The 22100-nt window shown below is 42.1% G+C and overlaps 1 protein-coding gene and 1 long non-coding RNA gene across 3 annotated transcripts; both read left to right on the top strand.

Annotated features, from left to right (window-relative positions):
- The first annotated feature begins 1541 nt into the window (after positions 1–1541).
- On the top strand, positions 1542–9112 carry gnrh3 (gonadotropin-releasing hormone 3). Its single transcript, XM_085182756.1, has 3 exons — positions 1542–2033; positions 2172–2252; positions 2586–9112. Exons 1-3 carry the CDS (start codon positions 1896–1898, stop codon positions 2637–2639), a joined length of 273 nt encoding a protein of 90 aa, XP_085038882.1. The 5' UTR covers positions 1542–1895; the 3' UTR covers positions 2640–9112.
- A 930-nt stretch (positions 9113–10042) lies between these two features.
- LOC146505531 (uncharacterized) lies at positions 10043–21762 on the top strand. 2 transcript variants are annotated; one of them, XR_014877741.1, is made up of 5 exons: positions 10043–10623; positions 12584–12689; positions 14712–14785; positions 15369–15625; positions 21461–21762. It is a non-coding gene; the product is annotated as an uncharacterized LOC146505531 (long non-coding RNA). The 2 variants fall into 2 exon arrangements; XR_014877740.1 differs by lacking the exon at positions 12584–12689.
- Positions 21763–22100: the final 338 nt, after the last annotated feature.

The raw sequence follows: 22100 nt of genomic DNA, 5'->3' as shown, positions 1-22100 counted from the left end.
TATATATATATATATATATATATATTTTTTTTTTTTTTTTTTTTTTTTTTTTTTTTTTCTCTTACCTACAAAAATACCCAGTGCATTGTACAGTGCACCAGTTTTCATTTTAGTTACTGAGCACAATGCCTTGAGTTTACATTATACTTTATGTCGCACACTTAACATGTTTAATTGGTGTGAAGAGCAAAAAAGTGTGTTTTACAAATACAGTAGGATGCAATTAATAATGTTTTTTCTAAAATAACATTGACCAGTATGTGTAACTAGTATTTATGATCTACTTTTATTTCAAAGTAAAACATAAAATTTCAGACACAATTCATTCTGTTAGACGCTGCAAATTACCTCACTTCTGTCTGGGAATAACTTAACAGCTGCTGCCTGCTGCAATATTATTCAACTTCACCAACTTTCTTTTTGCCTGTGGCAATATTACTTAGTGGATTCGTGCCTGACTCTGCAAAATGTAATTAGCCCACATTGGAACAGGCAGAAAATATTGTATTATTACATGAATTCAAATGTATCATTGCAGTCACATTTTACTTAAAAAAAAACATTTTTATACTCCTTTTTGCATGTTTGCATAAAGCAGTGCCATACTGATTAGAAGTTCTAGTCGTGAAAGACTTGTCACCAAGTGACACAATTTTAATAAAGATAAAACAGATGTTTACTGTATGTTTAATTTAGATATTATATATACATTTTTAAAAATGCGTTGTTTTTCAATGGTGGTCTCATGTATGGATCATCGGCTAACTGTTTGTAGAGACACTTCTCAGAATATAAATTATATATGTAAGTGTGTAAGAAAAGAGAGGAAAAACACAGTAGAGACAGCTGATAATTGATACAGCTAAACCTTTTTCATTCACAGGAAGCAAGAAGCGAGAAGTAAGCATTGATCTCAAATAACAATGCTTGGGCAAAATATGAATCATGCACACGCTGGCGTTTTTTGACTGTAATAGCTACAGTTGTCTTGGTTTCATATTTAAATGGCAAAAACAAAGCATATATTTTTGCAAGGCTTCTACTTAATTATTTTTCAACAGTATGCTCGGGAGTTTTGGTGAAGAGCTTTTTACTGTGTTTGTACTTTCATTATTGTAACTTTGTAAGTTTGGTTCATTCATGACACACTGATCATTTTCTTCGGTTAATTTAGTCTGTACATAAATACTAGTGGCCATTGATCATCACTAAGGTTTACTGCGATGTGGACTTTAATCTTTTGTCATGCAGAAGGAATATTATGAAGTAAGGGTATTGACAGTGAGACCTTGCTGCAGATGTTAGAAATGCACAAGCATCTTGTTTCAGTGATGTTTCTGCCTTTTCCATCTGTATGGATTTGAACATTGTTTCCTGAAAGCTGAATCCAATAAATAATTGATGGTAAGGAACATCGGAGTTCATCTTAATGTTGTCTTTTTGTCTGCCTCTTTACTGCAAGCGCAGTGATGTTTGTTGTTATATTTTTAATGCTGTGTGAACTGTCACAGTGATGTCAGCATATCTGAGCACTTAGCCAACTCCATTAGTAGTATTTTGTGTCCCATTAGTCAGTGAATGTGTCACACCTGCAGATGGGGATTATAATCCTGACAGCAGCCTTGTACAACACCTATAAAATCCCCCCACTGCCTAATGCGACACATGCTAACAAGGCAAATACAGAGGTGAGTCAGTAGTCACTTAAATTTGTTCAATGTTCATTAAGTTAAAAGTACTCCTCTCCTTAATTACTATCTAAAATGTTTACTAGTGTCTGGTGATGCTTTACAGACCCTGCTCTGTAAGCCAAGGAGCTGTGAGTAAGGATACTGTGGCATTATTGTTTCTTTTTGGGGGTTTTTAATACAATTTTGGCTTCCCCTGCAGTTCCAATGGAAGCAGGCAGCAGAGTTATAATGCAGGTGTTGTTGGTGGCGTTGGTGGTTCAGGTCACCCTGTCCCAGCACTGGTCCTATGGATGGCTACCAGGTGGAAAGAGAAGTGTGGGAGAGCTTGAGGCAACCATTAGGGTGAGTAATTATTATATGTGGAACTGAATGAAATGTTAAATTGGGGCAAAATGTAACAGGAACGACTAAAACACTTCAAACCTGCTGTTAATGGGATCAGATGGGAACATCTTCTAAATTCTCTTTTACTCTACATAGATGATGGGCACGGGAGGGGTGGTGTCTCTTCCCGATGAGGCAAATGCCCAAATCCAAGAGAGACTTAGACCATACAATATAGTAAGTGCCTATTATGCATAATTTATTACCAATGTCTAGTTCAATTGTACAATATTAATGTACACTACACCACTGTGTGCCAGTGTGTTCCAAAGCGGCAATGACAATATACAAACTGCTCAGTGACTGTTTTTATTTTTCGCTCTTCGCATGAAAGAATATGGGTGTGACTCCTTTTAGTTTTGGGAGTGGTGATAGATGTAGTGCAAATTTTTTCTCTCTTGTTTGGTGTCTACTGAGCCTACATATCAATTCAAATTGAAATATTTTTAGATTAAATATTTAAAGAAGCAGCTCGAATGACTGACTCGTGTTTAATTTTAATCTCTTCAGATTAATGATGATTCCAGTCACTTTGGCCGAAAAAAAAGGTTCCCTAATAATTGAAGAGCTACATCATTACCAGCAGCACATGGGAAAGATCGCCCGGCAACAAGATGGTGACTTCAGCAAATCATTTGTTACGCAGATGTTAATTATTTGTTATCGGTGGTTAAAGCCTTGTAAAACTGTAATAAACTTTAAAATCCAGATTAGCTAATTGTGTATTGCTCAGTGTGTTTTTAATAGATCTTGTTGATCTTGTTATTGGAGATTAAATTATATAAAATGCTCTTTTAAAGCCTTTAAACAGATTCAGCTGCCTTTGTAAAGCAGACACGACCGACAAGCATGACAAACTTGTGACACAACAATCTTAGCATGACAACAGCTGGTGATTAAGTCAATTTATTAGGAATCAATGACTTAATTGAATTTGTTACAGTTTTGGTAATTCCATTTTCTGCCACACCAGTCACTTGCATATGCAATATGGAAAATCTCACCAGCTGATTTTCCTGCTCACACTTGAATATTGATTAGACACCTACCTAAATATTTTCTGCTTTTAATGTCCGCAACTGCTTTCTGCTAATTTAGGATAACTGCAGTCATCCAAAACAGACCAAGAGTAGAACTTTATTTCCCCCCTCTCTGTACAGGAAATTGGTGTTCATTAAAAAAATTGGAATTTCATATCAGGAAAGGAAAAGAATCAGCAGGGGGCATATGTTTTAAAGAGAACTCATTTTCTGGCAAAGCCCCACAGACAGAGCACCATACTAATCGCCTGGTGCATAAGGGGCTAGGATTCATGAACTGTGCTGACACCGGGGAGGCCCGGCATTGTTAGAGCGTGGTTGTAATGCACACCAATGAACCCAAACCCACTGGCACAACTGGGAAAAGGTGAACATTATAAAAGCACATAGAATTAAAGCGAAATTAAACCACATTCCATTGCACTTCCAGAACAATGCTTGTTCATTTGTGATACTTCACGTCATTGGTTTAATATTCATGGTTGTACTTTGCATAGCACAATCATTTCCTTTGATGAGGAAAGACTTAAGTATTTTTGAAAAGTGTTATATTATACTTTAGCTCCTTTGACAAAGTTACAGGGGAAACTATTATCCTGGGTATTTTCTTCTGAAAGTCACGATGAGACTTCCTTGAATTGATTTACTTGAGTTTATGCTTCGTGGCGTTTTCAGTAATTTTGCAACATCTTCATAAAAGATAATCATGCTTTTATAACACATCCTAAAATACAGTTTTTATTCAATTTGGTACACTTTTGTGGGGATAATTAATGTTCACAGATAAAACATAAAATCCCATAAATTCCCTTTAAATAATCCCAAAGCATTTGCAGTGAAAGCCAGCTTTCTCCCTCCCAGTGTCCTCATCAAGGACCTGCCTAATTGCACGTATATCAGGACAACAAAACCTGCTGGTATCTATGTTTCCAAATTTGATTTAACCTCACTTTCTCCTTCCCAGACCCCCTGGTGGATATTCACTTTGTTTACCTCAAATTAAACTTCATATTGTTTACAGCCTCCTGGTCCCTGAACATTTTATAGCATTTTAGAATTATTTCTTTATTTATTTTTTGTAATGATTGTAGAGTTGGGATTCATTTGAATGTTTCCCTCATCTGCATGAAAATTATATAATTAACTTTTGATTAACCAGCTCAGTTGAGTTGGTTCCCCCATGCACACTGGTGAATAGTACCCACCGCATTTTAATGACTGTTTTCCAATTGAGTGGCGACCTTTTCATCAAAGAGCCACAACTGGGGCTAAACAACGGATAGAAAATAATCACGGTGAAGACAATAGTAGAGGCCGACAGGCTAGGATGTCATCCTTAAATATAACAACAAAGATAAAAGCAGCTTTACCGCATGTAGAGGCTGCGGTGAGAGAAGCCAAGTGCTTATGCTGCTGGATGCCCCATTGTTAAAGCAGTGGAGGTCACGTCCATTGGCATAGAGAGGGAAAGCACAGGAAGCGGAGAATGGCCCATTGTTACATGTCCTTGCTCAGAGGGAATTCCATTATGAAGGGCAATACATTTTTGATACTTTGATTTTTGTGCCATTCATTTGTTTGAAAAACAGAACATATTTGGATAATGGCTTCAGGAAAAAGGGGGTCTCAGAGCACCTCCATCCAAGGCTACGGCGCAGCATTAACACACCTGCCAATCAAGCACATCCGAGCAGATGTGCATCCTTGCGCTGCCTACCATCAAATAAGCATTCTATCATATGCATAATATAGTTTTCATTTCATCACTATTATGCCCCTTGCACCGTGTGTGTTTCTGATGGGTCATAGGAAACTTTTATTGAAGCGGAGTGTATAATAAAGTCATTTTCCAGGTGCTTGTTGTGGCTCTTATTATGAACAGAATGATAATTTCCCCTGGAGGAATCTGGCACTGCATATCAATTGAAGTTTAGTGTGGGTCTTACTATGTTCCCGCAGGCTATAGTAGAAGGCAAAGTCATCTTCAGAGAGAGTCTAAATGTCAGGGAGGTCTTCAAACACTTTTTTCCCAGAGCCTCACTGAAAAGGGTCTTTGGAACGGCTGTGTCTTGGAATTGATATGGTAGACGTCAGGTAAAGAGAGTGGCTGAAGGCTTAATGTAAAACAGGTGAAATTTAATTGGAGAAAATGTATTTTAAAGACTAAGGAAAGGTTAATAGAAGAAATGAAAATATTAATGCTTTCCTAGAGCCGTGTTCTGAGGTAAAGCATTTGTTCAGACAGCTGCTCAGGGACTTTTCTTTTGCTATGTTGCCTCATCTCCACATGGTGACACTCTTGAGCTGTGTGTTTTGAATCAGCTTGTGGATGCCCATCTCTCAGCAATTCCATCACTTAAGTTGGAGAAACTGTTATTCCTCTAAATCTAACAAAGGCTTCGTTCAATCATCCCAAACTCTTCGAAAATTGCTCATTTTTGATCCCACTGTCTGATGGAGTTTGTGTTTTATTTTGCACGGTTTTGCAGCAGGCCTGCACACGGCCGAGAATTAAGCTCTCTGTAAAATGTGGAAATTCACATTTCATCAATGGAAAGTCATGAATTTCTGAAGCGTTCTTAGTTTTGCATTTGCAAGACATTCATTTATTTTATTCTACTTTTCTCCCCTTGTTTCGTTGAGTGAAGTCTTCAACTACAGCTAGCTATATGGTAACATGTACAGTAGTGAATTGGCCTTCCTTCTCCTTGGCTGGCAGGGAACCTTCCTGTTGTGATCCGACTTCTCTCCTTTGATCAAAGAACAGTGTTAAAGCACTGGGAGAAGGAGGAGATATGAAATATGAATGAATACAGCTGTGTTTTGATGGATATGTCTCAAAGTATCCCAGTAAGAGACTGCTAAAGGCCAGGAAATCTGTTTGTGTTGTGGAAATAGGCTCTTCCTCGCTTGTTTCTTTACCAGCTTCATCTTGGGTAGCTTTTCACTTCATATTTTAGAGATCCTTTGTTAGGAGAGAGATCAACCCCTTATCCATGCATTTGTAGGAAACTGTTCTAAGAGGCCCTAGTTCATAATATATATCATTAATGACACCATTTCTTTTGTTTGGTCTTGAAAACACCTTTTGAACAAAAAGAGCGGCAGCCATGAGAGGGGGATATTTATTATTTTTCTAGGGTAGACCCAAAGTTCTCACAGATGGAATGAGATCTTATATGAGGTGATGGAGGCTTTGTCACTCGTTATGTCTGTGATTCCATTTCCTTTTCTAAAACCCCATCGGGGAGCTCTGACTCATTTTAAAGTTGGAAGCTGATACTGTGGTGTAAAACTAACATTCCCATATGAATTAGGAAACTGTCAGCGCTCAGAGAGATTTCAGATTTTTAGAGTTAGATGAACTCATCTTTTAAATTACTCTTCTTTAATAAACAATGATAATAAAAAGAGGTGCTCGTAAAAACAATTATTAAGAGAGACTGTAAATGAGAATGGGTGCATATAGATGTGTTTTACTCCGCAGCACGGCTCGGCTGTCTAATTAACAGTCATTTAAAGACTCTCTTTAGTCATTTAGGTTTATATTAACTAAGATTCAGCCTTTGGACTCATGTCAGGACAATGTCTCTGGGCTACTGGAGGTTCAAAACTTTCTGCATGGGCTTTATTAGCCTCACTAATAGCTGGGTTCCCTAAATGCCAGCCTCCACCTCTGCTGGGAATAAGGTCTCAGATCCTGTCAGAGAGGGGTCGCACTAACCAACTGTAATCTTTAGGGTTCTCCACTCCTGCTGACCTACATCTAACACCAGCTCCATCCCCCCCCGCTTACCTCCAACTGCTATCCTTTCCCTCCCCAATCTGGTATACCCATCCCACGTCAGTTATGCCACCCTTGGCTCTCCCTCCCACATCTTACCACCCTTGTGTGATAGTATCCCTCCACCCATCCCACCCCATGCTTGTTCCAGCCTTGTCCGGCTGGCCACAGCGAGGAGCACGCCTTATCCTGTGGTAACAGCAATTAGCAGAGTAAAGCAAGCTGTGGAGAAGACTGGATCCCTGTCCACGTTTCAACCCCAGATCATGAGTCTCCAGCCCGACTTCAAGGCAAACCATGCAATTAGCTACAATAATGATAATGTGTTGTAGGGGAACAAAGAGAGGGTAAAACAGACTACTGGTGTGAGGGAGAGAGGGGTGCTAATAGTAGGGGGGTTATTTGAATGCCCTAGTGCAGATAGGAGACCAAATCAGACTGATTATCAAACGTATGATGAATTACATTTTTCCTCTAATTATCCGTGCCTTTTATGTGTAAACCAACTGAGTGAATTTTGCATTCTAGACATCTACGGTCAGTGGTCTTTGGGCATCACACTGGGGTTACAGCTTTTATTTCCTCTAAGAAACATACAAGGAGTTACTCATGTGGCTAAGCTGATGGGAAGAGGGGAAAGATGTACTGACAATTTTCTTAGTTGACTTAATTAGATACTTTCAGAAATGTTTGGCAGCGGTACAGGAATGGAAAAAGGGAAAGTATGTGGTTTGATGTTTGACTATCGCAGATGTGTTGACACAGAATCAAAACATGCTGGAAACAAACGACAAAACCCAGACCACAAATAACAGCATTTCAAGTCAAGGTTGTGAGTAGATACAGTTGAGAAGCAGACGCGCTGCCTTGGTTGGAACACAAAAGTGCATCACCTATTCTCTCCGCTGTGAGCAGAGACCATTCCTACAGTCTTACATCCAGAGGTTTATAGAGGATATTTTGCTGGGTGTTGTGCAAAACGAACCGTGTCCCCAGAGCAGCAGCAACTTCACCTTGGCGGAGTAATGCTGTGATATTCTGTTTATTCTTCACTCACTTCATTTTACTCAGAGGAAATCCTCTGGAGATGGCTTATCTTGGAGCTGGAACAGGTGCACTCTAATTTACTCCTATTGCTTGGGGAGCCCAGGGGCCCCTGTAGAGAAGAAAGTAGCGATGTAGCACACTCCACTGTAAAGCACAAACAGCCAGAGAAAGAGCATTTAATCGAAAGAGAAGAAAACTGTGAGCTTTGAGAGCAGCCGTATCATTTGGATGCAGAAAATCTCCCCTACTTTTTTTTTTCTTTTTTGAAGAAAATGGACCTGTCATTTAATTTAATTTTCATTTCACCAACAGTGTTTACTTTGTTTGAAACTGCCATGCTACATTCGGCAAAGCACCAGATGACATAAAGGACCTGTTGTGTTACCCCTGCATCATAATACATTTCCTCGGCATCCATTCCTGAAATATCTGCAGCATTTAAGGCTTAAAAAGGGTTTATAGTATCTCGGATATGTGCCTCTTAAGTTTAAGTGTACGCAAATGTGTATGCTATCACCTATTTGTTTTAGTAATACTGCACATTTTCAGCCAGGAGAAAAAGTTTGTTTCATCTTTTACCCTCATCCCTGCATTCACCACGAAAGAGCTAAGCTTTCAACTTTGAATTACTCTCCAATTCCTTTTCTTTAGAGAACTATGGTTTTGAAGAGTGGAGCTGGTATGTTATTTGTTCGGTATATTATAAGTCTGAATTCAGTCAGTATTTTTGTTTTGTGTTGTTCGTCTCTTGGGAATTATGCAATCAAAGCAGATGCCTCAAGCAGTCTAGAAAGCGCCCCTTGTGAATAAGAGAAAATCTTGTACACAGCATTTTTTGTATGTGTGTATGAGGAAGGGGGGCATGACAACAAAGCAAATATATGGCATTGTTCTCTGTATACTATACCCGTATGCTGCACCTTTTTTAAAAGTGAATATAACCATCACACCTGCATACATTTAAATGGTGAGGAGGGGGAGTGTCTGACCATTTGACTCTGCTCAAATGACAATTTTGAGCCCAGCTGATGAAGTGCATAACTACAATGTGTGCACCGCTTTGACTGATGCGATGGAGGTTCAACCGTCAATGCAGTGGATCCCTATGATGGAAAATAGGTTTGAAAACTGTGTTGCTACTGGAATTCCACATTGTACAAACAGACATTTCTCAGAAAACACATACTAACACCAGGGAGACAAACGCTTTGCCCCCCCCCCCCCCCCCCCCCCCCCTCATCCCTGCAACAAAAAGAGAAACAAAAAGAGTGAACACAAACAAGAGACAGTAATACAAGGACAACAAGAGAAATATTATATACACTTTTAATGAGTGTGCCTGCTCCAAGCTTCTGTTTTTAATCACCTTTCCATGTGACATAATTTGCTGCAAGATTGTATATGCTTGAGGGACTTTCAGTTCTTGTCAACTCAAGAGCATTTGAACCAATCAATACCTGTCTATCCTGTGGCACACTCATAGTTGGCCATTAGGAAAGAGCTGCTTAAAGTAAGCTCAGCCAATACCATTAGCCCTAGCCTAAGGGCAGTTCCATGCCTTAGTCAGGGTAGGCACCTGCCCCCGTCACCCCCACCTCACCCCCTTAACCCCCCTCCACCCCTCCCCCTACCATTAAGAACCTCCCCTGAGACATCATTTGGACACATCGGCCAAAGAGCACTTCTTTATTCCCTCTCTTTTCTTTCCCTGGCTCCACCAAAAATCAATACATCTCCCCTTTTTCTTATTTTCACAATTTTGCCTCAATATTATTCTCTCCTACTGCCAGAAACCAACGGGTTATCCTCCTTTTTTTGTCTTTTCATCTACAATTTCCTGTGACTAATGTCTCCACACCTCGTGTTTCAAGGGAAAGAATGGGAAAATAATTAAATTATCTTGTCATGTTGATATCAAACAGAGCGTGTGTGGAGAAACATTTTGAAAGCACCCAGTCATTCTACATTACTTGCTCCTTTTTTTAACCCTTTATATATGTATATACATACATACATACACACACATATATATATATATATACATATATGTGTGTGTGCCATTAAGAAAGTTGCTTTGCAAACTCAGCAGATTGTGTAGCTGTGCTTAAACTGAATCTTTTATTTTTGACACTCAATAAGGGAGACATCAGAGCTCAGATATCTTTGCAGTAATGAGTGAACTTCCTCTGTGTCAGTGTTTTTCTGCTTCAACCATGTCATAATACCAGGCCCCAGAGAACAGTGCAGCGTACACTGTAATGATTCCTGACTGCTTCTAATTTTATAGCAAGGCAATGACTCCACACAGCACAAAGTTTGAGAACAAGTCATACAATATAATGTCCTTAGAAGGGCCTCGGTCACTCTGTTATGGTCCTCCCAACCCTCTATTTTCAATAGAAGGAGCAAAAGTGGGGTACTGCCCTAAATCTTGGCCAGAGCTGTTTACGATAATAACTCTGAAGAGTGATAGCTGGTTCCGCAGCGCTGGCGATTTCTGTGGCCGCCTATATCGATCGGGGGGTCCTAATGAGCAGCAGCGGAGCTGTGGCTAATGGTGTTGTGTCTGGTGTCCGTGGTAAACGCCCACGTTGAGATTATCATTCCCAGGGGGGAGTGAGAAAGGTTTTGCCAGCCCAAGCCCTCGGGGTGTGAGCGACACACTTCAGGGGTCAAGGTAAACTATCAAATGAACAGCCAGGCCTTTCCCTCCTTTGCTTTGAGTACTTGGCTATACCATACTATACTCCTACTGTTACACTTAAGTTTCCGTACAGACCTGTGTGATCCAAAGTCAAAACCACATGCAATCCTTGATATTTCTTTTTACTTATTTCAGTTCAAACCCAAGAAGAGATTATAATCTCACCACCCTGTTGCAACCATGCTTTATCGCTTCAGTTCTTTGTCTCATTTCTCTACAGTAGTTGTAAAAAGCAATTACTGGGGCATTGATAGAGACTTCACCAAACTGCCTAACTGTTATTAAGAGACCTGAAATGAGACCTGGCTTGACAGACTGATAATGGCTTATTTGACTTCAGAGATCGCCCTGGCACAAACACTCTAGCCCCTTCAGATACCCATGGCAGTCATTGTCCTTTGCTATGCATGGCCATTCTGGCGGTCTTGAGTGACGTCCAACAAGTTCAGCAGATTCTGAATGTAAGTGCACACCAGACAGTACGTAGTATCTTCAAAGAAGGAGCTGAAACAGTCCCATTGTAATGAAGGGAGGTGCTGCTCCCTTCATAAACCTGGCTTGGAAATGAAACCTGCTGTCTGCTCACATGTGGGAAGGGGAAACTCTTGAAGCTATGTGGACAATTAAGTTGCGATAAAAGCGCAGCAAAAATGCATCTTTATTACCGCAACCACCTTGTTGATTCCACAGACATTCCTCTGTGGATTATGCTTGATGGTATTCAGCTCAGGGTGCGTGCAGAGCATTAGTAGGGCACATTCTAATGAAGTCAAACCAACACGCGGCACCTCTCAGAGTCATGCCCTGTTTGGAGCCACACTTCCATGTCCTGGCAAATGCTGAGCATGTAAAACAGAACTGTCAATTATTCAACACGAACACGAGGATGTATGGAGTGACACGGGGGGTGGACAGGGGCCGACTAAGCCTCGGGCAGATAGGGGGTACCACTTTGATGTGAGTGTGTGGGCCTGCAGAGTTGAGCAAGGTGCACTGGGTAATCTGCTAGAACACACCCATCCCACCTCGAGCCGCGGCGCTACTTCATTTTTCTTTCTCCTCCCTCCCAATGCCGAGCCTCTCCGCACCCTTTATGTCCTGCCCCGCTTTCCCCTCTGACACACGCTCCCTCTCTCGCTTCATCCCTGCTTTGCACAGGCATAAACAAACCCATGTGCAGACGCACAAGCGCACACACGCATGCAGCGCGCGCACATGTGCGTACACACATGTAGCGACATGAAAGCAAGCCCCCTTTGTTCATTAACCAAACAAGAGCAGGCAGCACTTGTTACAGATAATAAAGTTGTGAATGGCTGATTTTTGGGGGAAACAGCGTTGTTGCAGTGTCACAGGAATGGCATTACTCATTTATACAATGAATACTAAAAGTTCCTCTCTCTAGAGTCTCCTCTCGTAGTCATACAATAGCAAGCTTAATTACATTAAGTTCTGAGAAGAGAGAAGTTAATGGATGACATTTTGCTACACCATGAGTGCTCCTTCCAATAACAATAGAAACCCAAATAAGACCTAATTAATATGCATAGCAGAGCCAATGAACTTAATTGTCAAGTTGCTTTTATCAACCTGTCAAAGGATTGACAATTAAAACAGCCTCCGTTAAAACTTTAATGAGAAGCAAGTAGGATAGAGGGATGATGAGGGAACAAAAAGACGCAAGCTTCATCCGTCATGAAAGACGCTACAAGACAACTACCCATTATTATTTCCTATCAGGATAAAACTATGCAAATCATATTATGCATTTTTAAATAATGAGTCAATGAGTAATATTTAATTTATTACCTATACTCTTAGAATGAATATTTAACGCTGTTTTTAAGTTGATGAATTCATTAGATAATTTAGTGTTGAGTTGTAACAGGAAGTCCTTTTTTTCTTTCTTTCCTTTTTTTTTTGCTGCTTACAGTGTCCTTCAGCATGTGTCAGTTTTCAAGTTCAACAAGTAAACTTCTTGAAGTCTTCTCTCAAGGAGGCCAGAGAGCCTCCTCAATTTCAGCAGAGCCCGAGCAGAGGTAAGGTCTGTACCTGAGCTCAGGCTAAGGCAGCATTTTGACTTGAGTTTTTATCCCAACATTGACACCAGCATGTCTATGTTTCAGAGGGGAGTTAAAACTGCTGACTCACTCCCAGTGCGCTGGTTGTTGTTCTCCCTTACAGATGTGACCGTTAATAGGCCTGCATCCATAATCATTAGTGTGTCTCAGTGCACAGGTACCCGATGGGCCCCATGCGTCTGCCATTTGGTCTCGGTTCACTGTGCTTGCCTGCAGATGTGAGCGAGACACACACCTGCTCAGGGGCTCTCAAACAGACCGGCGCCATCCGTCACAGCTCACGCTACACTCGCTCTGTCGGAACAAGGCCTTGGTTCCGGTCCAATGGCCCTCAGACTGTAGGTCAGTGGCCGTCTCTCGTGATGAACCCACCCTACCATGAATCATATTCTCTCGTCCCTTTATACCCACTCCATCCAACCCAACCCTCATCGCCCCTGTTCATGGTTCGCTCTTTTCTCAAACAAGCACTCAAGCGCACTGTGATCGCCCAGGTGAGCCAGGTAAAGACAGCACCTTAAAGAGAGACATAAACTAATGATCATGTTTTCCCACATCATGCGCTCTCTCTGCCCGTAAGCCACTGTGCACTCAATAAAAAAAAAAGAAAGAAAGAAAGATGGGGGGGGGAGAAAAAAAAAACTTTCGTGTGGGTCTTTCACGGGCATCAGGCCACGCTTCACACTACATTTGTTGATGTGTGCATGCATGTGCACGTCTCATGCCAGCCCGCCTCCCATCAAGTCCTAATGAGGCCAGCTGGCTCTGTGCTTGGACCAAACCAAACTGGAGAGACGGCACAGTCCTGGCTCTCTCCGCCTTGTACACCCCTCCTCCCAGAAGCCTCACGCCTACCCTCCCTCTCCTCCAGATATCTTGGAGAACCATGGACGGCTGAGCACACAAGGCAGATTTGGAAATGGCCAGTGTGTTTGTTAAAATCGACGATGTCTCCCAGATCCCTTGGCCAGGGCCTGAATTAGAAAGTCCACGCTTGCAACCCCAGACCTGCCTCCCTGGTTGCTTACCACTACACAGTTTTCTGCATCTACAACAGCAGTGATGTTGAGGTCTGGTGTGAAAAAAGCGGAAAGGAGGAGATACCCCGAGGCATAGTCAAGGGAATATTCTACCTGACTATGGAAACAGAAACAGCCAATGTTACATATACCTACAGTAACTACAATAAAAACCCAGACAGATAAAACAGATCCTAGACAACATGTCATAATGTACTTTTTTAAGAAGCTAAAAGAATAAAAATCCAACAGCCACAGATATAATCCCAAGTTTAGGGTTTGTAATTTCTTAGCTGCTTTCTTTTTTAATATTTTTTTTAATATGCATTTTTATCTTATTATCGAGAAGAGCATTTGTTATTGGACAACAGCACTTAACTTCACTGCAGACTAATTAGAGCCATTTTACAACTATTATTGTTGATAAGGGCCAAAGAGGTCTGCAGAGAGACTTGTATTGTCCAGGCTATTTCTTGGCATGCAGTTATGTCCATGTGGGTGAGTAATTCTAGCTCCCTTGCAATGTCTCCTTGACAACTAACAATAATACACCTCCTCTTAATAGCGCAAGAAATCACACACAAGATGTGTTGAGGCACACTTGGAATGTGTGTGTGTGTGTCTGCTGTGTATATGTATACGTGCATGCATTGGTCACACATAAATAATGCACCTTTACGTTCACGCAAAAACACCTTTATGCAGTCAGACCTTAGATCGTGTTCACGACAGCAGCCTACATGTGAGTTTTTTTGCCCAGGAAGAGAGACTGGACCAGGGGGAACACCTTAACAGGTAGCCCTGGGGTGCTTAACAGAGTTCGGGCAGCCAGGGGGAGAGAGTGGCCCTGGGAAGCCGTACCACCACTATCCTCTCTGTCCACTGATTATGAAGCAGGTCCCAGACGGGTGCCTTTAGGAACCCCCCAGGCTACTCACAGCCTCCTTCTCCTCTGTTACAGGATCTGTCGCTGGGGGATTCGACTGAAGTGTGAAGAGGGGTGTATGCAGGAGACATGCTGAGAATTCTAAATAGGTACGTGCTGATTTCATTTATCTCTGTGTAAAGTTTTGTTCTGGTTACAAATTTGTTGGGGAAAAAATGACAGTGTTCACCTCCTGTGTGGGATTGATTTCAGATCATTGGTGAATTCACTTGTGTATTCCCCAGGTGCAACTCTGCATGTCTCAGCTGTTGATATAGTCAAACTCCAAACCAAAAAATGTCTCGTGTAAGTGCTACGAAAGCTGTGAGGAAAAGGTCTCAACACTTGGGCTCAGCTATAACCCTGTCTTGAGTTATGATGACGTCCCAAGTTTGCAAAAGCCCTCTGGCTTCAACTATCTCTGATGTGTGTGCGTGTGCATGTATGTGTGTGTGTGTGTATGTGTGTACGTGTGTGTAAAACTCCTTGCAAAGTCCAAAAAAGAAAGAAAAAAATCATAACTAATGAGCCCATTTAGCGCCCAGCACCTGACTTTGGCCCGTGATCTCCGGGAGACATTAGAGGCAATTTGCCATCGACTTCAGGGCTCTTGTCCCAAACGTTATCAATGAGCTTGTCAGGTAGAGACCTAACCTCCCTTTGTTTCCTCCCACACCCCCCTCTCTGCTCCAGTCCCCCAGCCAGCTCCCCGGGCCCCCGAAGAGGAACCAGCGGCATGATGTCACACACCTGTTTGGCTGGAGGCTGCGGCCCGGCGATGCTTGCAGCCGTGGGTGTCGCGCTGGCACCCCTCGGCCTCCCCCAACCCCACCTCACCCCACCCTTGTCGCTCCCTGCTACGCCCCGTGGATGTGTCAAAATGGCAGATGATGGTTGGGGTGTGTGCAGCTGCTTGGGAAGAGGAGTGCCAAGGGCGCTCATTTCCTGCGGTGAGTTTTAATTTGCTCTACCCGCGTCTTCTGAAGAACCCTACCCCCACCACACACACACACACACACACACACACGCACACACATGCACACACATTCATCTATTCCTATAAACTTACCTCATGTTACACACACTTGCAATAAACACACATACTGTATACAAGTCTGCCACCACCCAAGGGGGCAAAAGCCCCACATGCCCAAATAGAGGTGAGTGCAAAGGAGGGGGATAACAGGATGGTGCCAGACTATAGTTTTGGAGGCACACTTTTCTTGAAACTTGCTCAGATGATCAAACCGGTGCCTGTACAAATCACTTTTCAGAGGCGTTCAGCTGGGTAAAAAGAGACAAGTCACAAAACCTGCGGATAGAATATGCGGCTAGCATTGCTACGCTATGCGAAGGGTCTGTGTCTCTTGACATCTGCTGTGCAGTTGTCACTGGTAACTTAAATCCCCATTGATCAGACAGCTAGAGTGAATTTGTGTTGCTGTTTTTTTCTAACTCCCACTTTGCCAACAAACCCATTTTCACACGGGGCACACGCATATACCTGACAGTTACACCCAAACAAGCCTTGCTGTTTACTTGAGAACAAACACATAGACGCCAACCAGCAAATCTATTCTCAATACACACATCACCCTAGACGTAAAGAGATTCAATTTTCGCCTACCGGGAGTGTTTCCATTTTTTTTTACGCAACAATTTTTTTCTTTCTCTCCTGTGTCAAGACAGCTGCCTTTGATGTTAGCATCTAATATACAGGGCTAAAAAACTATAGTTTGCTGTGAGCTGACAGATAAAACAGTGCAAGACGCCATTACCCCGCAAAGCGGAATAATGAGGAGACCTGAACACACAGAAGACAGGAGCCCAGTTGAATTACCGTGGTCTCTCATCCAAGGTGGGAGCTTTTTGACAGCTTTCCAGGCAGCACAACACATTACCATACTGACGCTGCTCTGTAGTGCCAAAGAAAAGCTTTGATGAAAACATAACTGGGAAACTGGGAAATCTTTATATGTGTGTGAGTGCATTTGTGTGTGTAAAAGCACATGCGTGCGTGCGTGCGCGTGTCTGCATTTGTGTGCGTGCGCACGCGCGCGTGTTCTGCTCAGGCATGTCTATGCATTCATGTGCCATTCAGTGAGTGCGACAGTGCATGTCTGTGAGAGCCCGCATGTGCGTAACAACAAAGACAGGACAACAATGGGAAACCAAGCAGTGTCAAGCTGCAACTTTATGTTCTCTAATTACTAAGTGGATACTGTATTCTTGAGTGTGTTCCTATTGGCTGAGATACAAGGGCCTCTTTTTTGATTTATATTCATGTTGATGATTCAGTTGAATTATCAAAGTATCAAACCCATCTGACAATATGTCTAAAAGAAATTCTTCAAGTGGAGCGTAATGCTGCCAAATTCATTCTGCCATTTCATTAATGTGGTTAGCTAGTTAGTTATCCATATTCTAACAGAGTAGGCTTGATGTTAGATCTTTGGCAAGGACACCCTGTACTGAGTTTTGGCACGGTACTGTGCCGCAGTATGCTGCTGACTCTGGGTCTTAACGACAGGCTAAACGAAGCGGGCGTTACGGCCCCCTGGATAGGTCATTACTCGTCCGTGGCCAAGAGCTAAACTGGAGCAGGGCTTTTTAAAGAGGGGAGCAGGTGTGTTTCACCATAGGGGCTGGAGCCGGCCCAAGACCAAACAGCCTTAACGGTCTTTATCTCCTTCATAATGAGGCCACGCTCTCCACACATCCGAACTCTGCCCACATGGGCTAATGCTGGAGGTATGGAGACCCAGCCCTCCCCCCAGTTAAATGGTGACACTTTCAAAATGACCCATGCCCCAAGCGATGGAGGAACAGTGGCATGTCATGAATGTCTATGGACAGAAAATGATAGGGGACTATGCCATTTTATATGAGCTTGTTTTTTTTTTTAAAGAATTTAACAAAGTTAATTAACAAAAAAAAAAACCTCTACAGAGGAAGAAATTAACTTTTAGTACATAAATGACATGCTGACCTTTTCCTGTTTAAAATGCTTAAATAACTGTACACTGGATAAGGGTTTCTCTGCATTTGTGTATGTGTGTGAGTCATCGGGTGTGTGTTTGTATGTGTGAGCAGCAGCGTACGTGAGTGTGTCTGAGTGGTATTGTCCCTCTCCTCTTTCACCTGTCTGAGTAGGTTCTCTAGTATGGTCCCTGTGCTCCCCACAGTCTTCTCAGCCCTGTCAGCCGAGTTGAACTTGATCAACATCAAACGGCATAGCATTCAAAAGTATTAGTGTTCTCTGTTGATGGGCCCACTTGCTATCACAAATCAGTCCCTGAGCTACTTCATTATTTATCTCTAATTCATCAGTGTTTTCTCCTTGCACACGGGCAGTAATGCACACACATACTCACTGTGAGTGCACACATGCACACACACGCAGGACCCACACTGCACATCAGCACATTAATCTCTGCTTACCTTCAACTGTGCTTTTGTTTTTGTGATACACTATGTCATCATGATTTAGCTACAAAAAAAATAATAATTTTTTTTCTCGTTGTTTTTCCTTCTACCTTTTCCTCAGGTCAGTGCAAAGCCAAAATATTCCTGAGGAGTGATTAGTCTCATGCTTGTACTTTCAAAATGCTGATTATTGCAGGGACCCGACAGGCCTTGTGTTTTTCTCCAAGCATTCTGGGGATGTGAGTCCGAAAGTAGCCCCATGGTGCCGCGACCTCTGACCTAGCGTGGGCGATCCCACCAGATGTGGAGTGTGTGCTGGGACAGTGGCGAGGGGCAGCTCGGTCTCACGCGGGGAGGCCCTGTCTCCCCAAACTGCCACAGAGAGCATGGCCAGAGGGGTTCTGTCAGCACCGTTATCAATCATACTCCCTCCCTGTCTCTCTTTCTCTTTCTCTACCACTTTTCCTCTCTCCCACTCTCTCTTTCACACTGTTTCCTTTTTGCACTGTCTCTCACTTTACTCCATTCTCTGTATTTCCCTGTTCTACTCTCTGCTTTTGTTTTTCCTCTCACTTCTTCTCTTAGCTCTCTCAGATATCCTCTTTGCCACTTAGAAAACCAGCTCTTTCGTTTTCAGTCACATTCTGTACGTGCCTTCAACTCCCCCCCTCCCTCACATATACACACTTTAACCTTCCTAGTGTGACTTATTTTTTTCTTTTGTTGCTCTCTAATCTGTTTCACCCCTACCATGCTCCAGTCTTAGTACAAACTTTTAGTTAAATAAAAAAAATGTTTTTTACTTGTCCTTTAAATTGACAAAGCAGATGCTCTGGAAGGACATGATACGTTGTTCCAACTTCAGCAGGAATAAATAGACCGTGATTTATCATGCCCAGGGAATAAAGAGAAGAAGAAATGGAGAAGTGGACAAAAGAGCAAATAAAAAGGACTAAAATGAGCATGAGAAAAAAAATATATAAAGGGCACGTAGAGGAAATGTTCACTTAGCTTAAGTTCGGAAAAAACTTAATTTTTAAGATTCTTGATGCTGTGTAATGGGAGCTGGAGGCAGGGGTTAAGGTTTGAGGAATGGATGCCAGTTCTCCCTGCCATCCGGTGTGAGGTGTTCTCTGACACATGGCACTTTGAAGGCCTCAGTCCCTCCTATCGCTGCTATCCTTTACATCTGCAATCAGGGCAAATGGGTTACAGCCAGCACAACAGACAACAACTAAATAAACAACATACCTGGGGTGGATCCCCTCCAATTCCGGACTGCCAGTCTGGCTTTGGTGCATTTTTAAAACATCACTAGGTAATTGAACTCGAATGTTCACACTGACACATTTGCATGGGGTAAAGGGGGGTTGGTGTAAGCAATGGAGCAGCTGGTACGCACCAGTACGACTCCGGCTCAACCAGTCCTTCTGACTTCATATGTAGCACTTAATTGGTTCCCAAGGCAAGAATGAAATATTTAGCTCGCACGTCCTTTAAAATGCGATTGATTTTGATCTGACAGCTGTGCCTGTCCCGCGCAAGGGAGTGAGAGAGCGAGAGTAAGAAAGAGAGAGAGAGAGGAAAGGAGAGGGTGAGGGCTGTCTGGGCTCGTTGCCTGAGAATAACGCGACAACACCCACTCACCCGTACACAAACACCAGTATATGACCACTGAATGTAAAGGATCACTTATGGATGCCATATGCTTTCAACTGAAGCCTCCTTTTAAACACCCCCCCACCCCCTCCTCTACCGTTTAACCTTTAAGATACAACAACCTCCAAGCTTTGGATGATCATGAGGAGAAGCTGCTTTTTTTAATCTTCTTTTTTTTTTTAAATCTCTGCATGTTCAAAGCACGGCTGCAGTATATAAAATGCATACTCTCTCTCTTCTGCATCATAAAAAATAATTAAAAGAGGTTGGGTTTTTTTTTTGCATGCTACACGAAAACTCAAAATTTTAAAATGAGCTTTAACACACTAGATCACACTTAGTAGTAACCTTCTATGTGTAGGTACAGCTTTTACTCAGAAGTAATACTCTTACCAGACTGAGGCAGATATCCAATCAAATTGGATTAATGTCACTAATTATATGGCAGAACTGAACGATGCAAGGCGCTGGTGTGGTCACGCCATAACATGATAGAAATGCATTAAATGGAAACCTGCATGGGATCCATGGCTGGGAACCTCCCCCCTGTCAAATTGACTAAGCTGCAAATTACATACAAACGGATATATCCTTTATATAACAGCAGTGATTTTCTCCACTTTATCCTACCTGTCAAGCTCAGAACATCACAGGCTAATTCTTTATTAAGTGAAAGGGCATCGGGGACCAGATGATCCAATTTAAGTACATTGGGCAGAATAGAAGACTAATTAAAACCCATATTTTTACATTATTAATTTTGGAACTTCACTTTTAATGAATGTGAAATGACAGGCCTTCCATTTATACACACATACTCTTTGGGCTGCTCAACAAGGGAATAAGAGTTACGGGTATACTGGAGGGGCTAAGAAGAATTTTTAAGCATCCATGACAGACTTAATATCAAAGTTTAGACAAAGGTGTGCATAGCTAACTTCTGCATCATAAACATGGCTTTTAATTGAGTGTATAGGTTTAGTGCCTTTGGTTTATTTGGGTCTGCTGTGAAGCTTGAGACAAAAAGTAATCAGGACGTCTGTTGCCGGGGGTGCAACCTTGTCATTTAGCCCTCATTCCTCCTCTCAGTACCTGGAGAAAGAGAGAAAGAGAGAAAGAAAGAAAGAAAGAGAGAGACACCTACATCCCATTTAATAATGTGCCCCATTTCCAGTCACCTCTGCTCAAAAGCAGTCCACTATTTTAGCAGCGTCACCCTTAATTGTCCATCATGCCCTCTAATCAGAACATGACCCTGTTTTAGTGTTCACTTAATTATTATAGGGACTAGTATTGCAAAGCTCCTTCCATTCGAGGTTTTTTGCATGGTCTCCATTAGATTCATGCTTAAACATTAAAGACATCTTGTTCCACACTAGATTAAAAAAAATAATTTGCAATGCTTGTTACATGTTGGAAAAAGCAGCTAAGATGAATGAGAAGCTGCTGTGTGAAAAAAAAAAATGAAAATAGGGAAGGTGGATCTTGTGTTTACCCTTCATAAAAACATTTCTTTCTATTCACATTTCATTCCCCACAGGCTAACACATCCTCACTTCCACAAATAGGCACAAGTCAAAGGGCAGTGAGTTTGTAAAATTGAGTCAAATATACAAAACAGCAGTATTTAATGGCGTTTCTTTTTTCACATCAAGTGACCCCTGCATGGAAACCGATCTTTTTTTTTCCTCCGGTTTCAGGAAACTCTTGGAAGGCAAAAGCAACATCCTGAGTTGGTGAGGAGACAGGAGAGGTGCTGACATGCCGACAGGCAGGGGATCCTGGGAAAAGCCACAGACAGGAAGAGCCTGACTGACTTTGACCCCTGAGGTCAAGGCTGGGGGCTCGGCAACTGAAAGATGTTTCCAAGCCACACTCAGACTATCATAGAGTTTTACAGGAAATAGCTTAGAAATACTGTACGCTGTGAAATGTGGGAGATCTTTTTATTGCTTGCTCTTTTGTTTTGCTCTCTGTGATATAAAATGCATTTTGGCCCTGAGCTATATTTGACTTATTTGTTTGAGGGTTACCATATGTAATTGAGTTGAGCTCTAGTCTATTTGTTTTCTCTATAATGTGAAAAACTACATTCATATATATATATACATACGTAAAATATATAGGTTTTTTTTTGTCTGTGAATTTGCAGTGACTAATAGAATTACAGTTAATGGGGAACGTGGAGGTTTGTGTGACAGAATTCAGGGTGGGATTAAAGCTTAGTGTTACTACAGTGCTCCAGTTTCTGACATGTGTTTTGAATATAGAGAAGTTTCTCTACTTTTTAGGCTTTGTGCCGTGGGTCCCCAAAGACCCTTTACAGTTAAATCAAATTGG

The sequence above is a fragment of the Neolamprologus multifasciatus genome, chromosome 13 (assembly GCF_963576455.1).
Source record: "Neolamprologus multifasciatus chromosome 13, fNeoMul1.2, whole genome shotgun sequence".
Classification (NCBI taxonomy): Eukaryota; Metazoa; Chordata; class Actinopteri; order Cichliformes; family Cichlidae; genus Neolamprologus; species Neolamprologus multifasciatus.
This window is presented reverse-complemented; position numbering and strand designations above follow the sequence as displayed.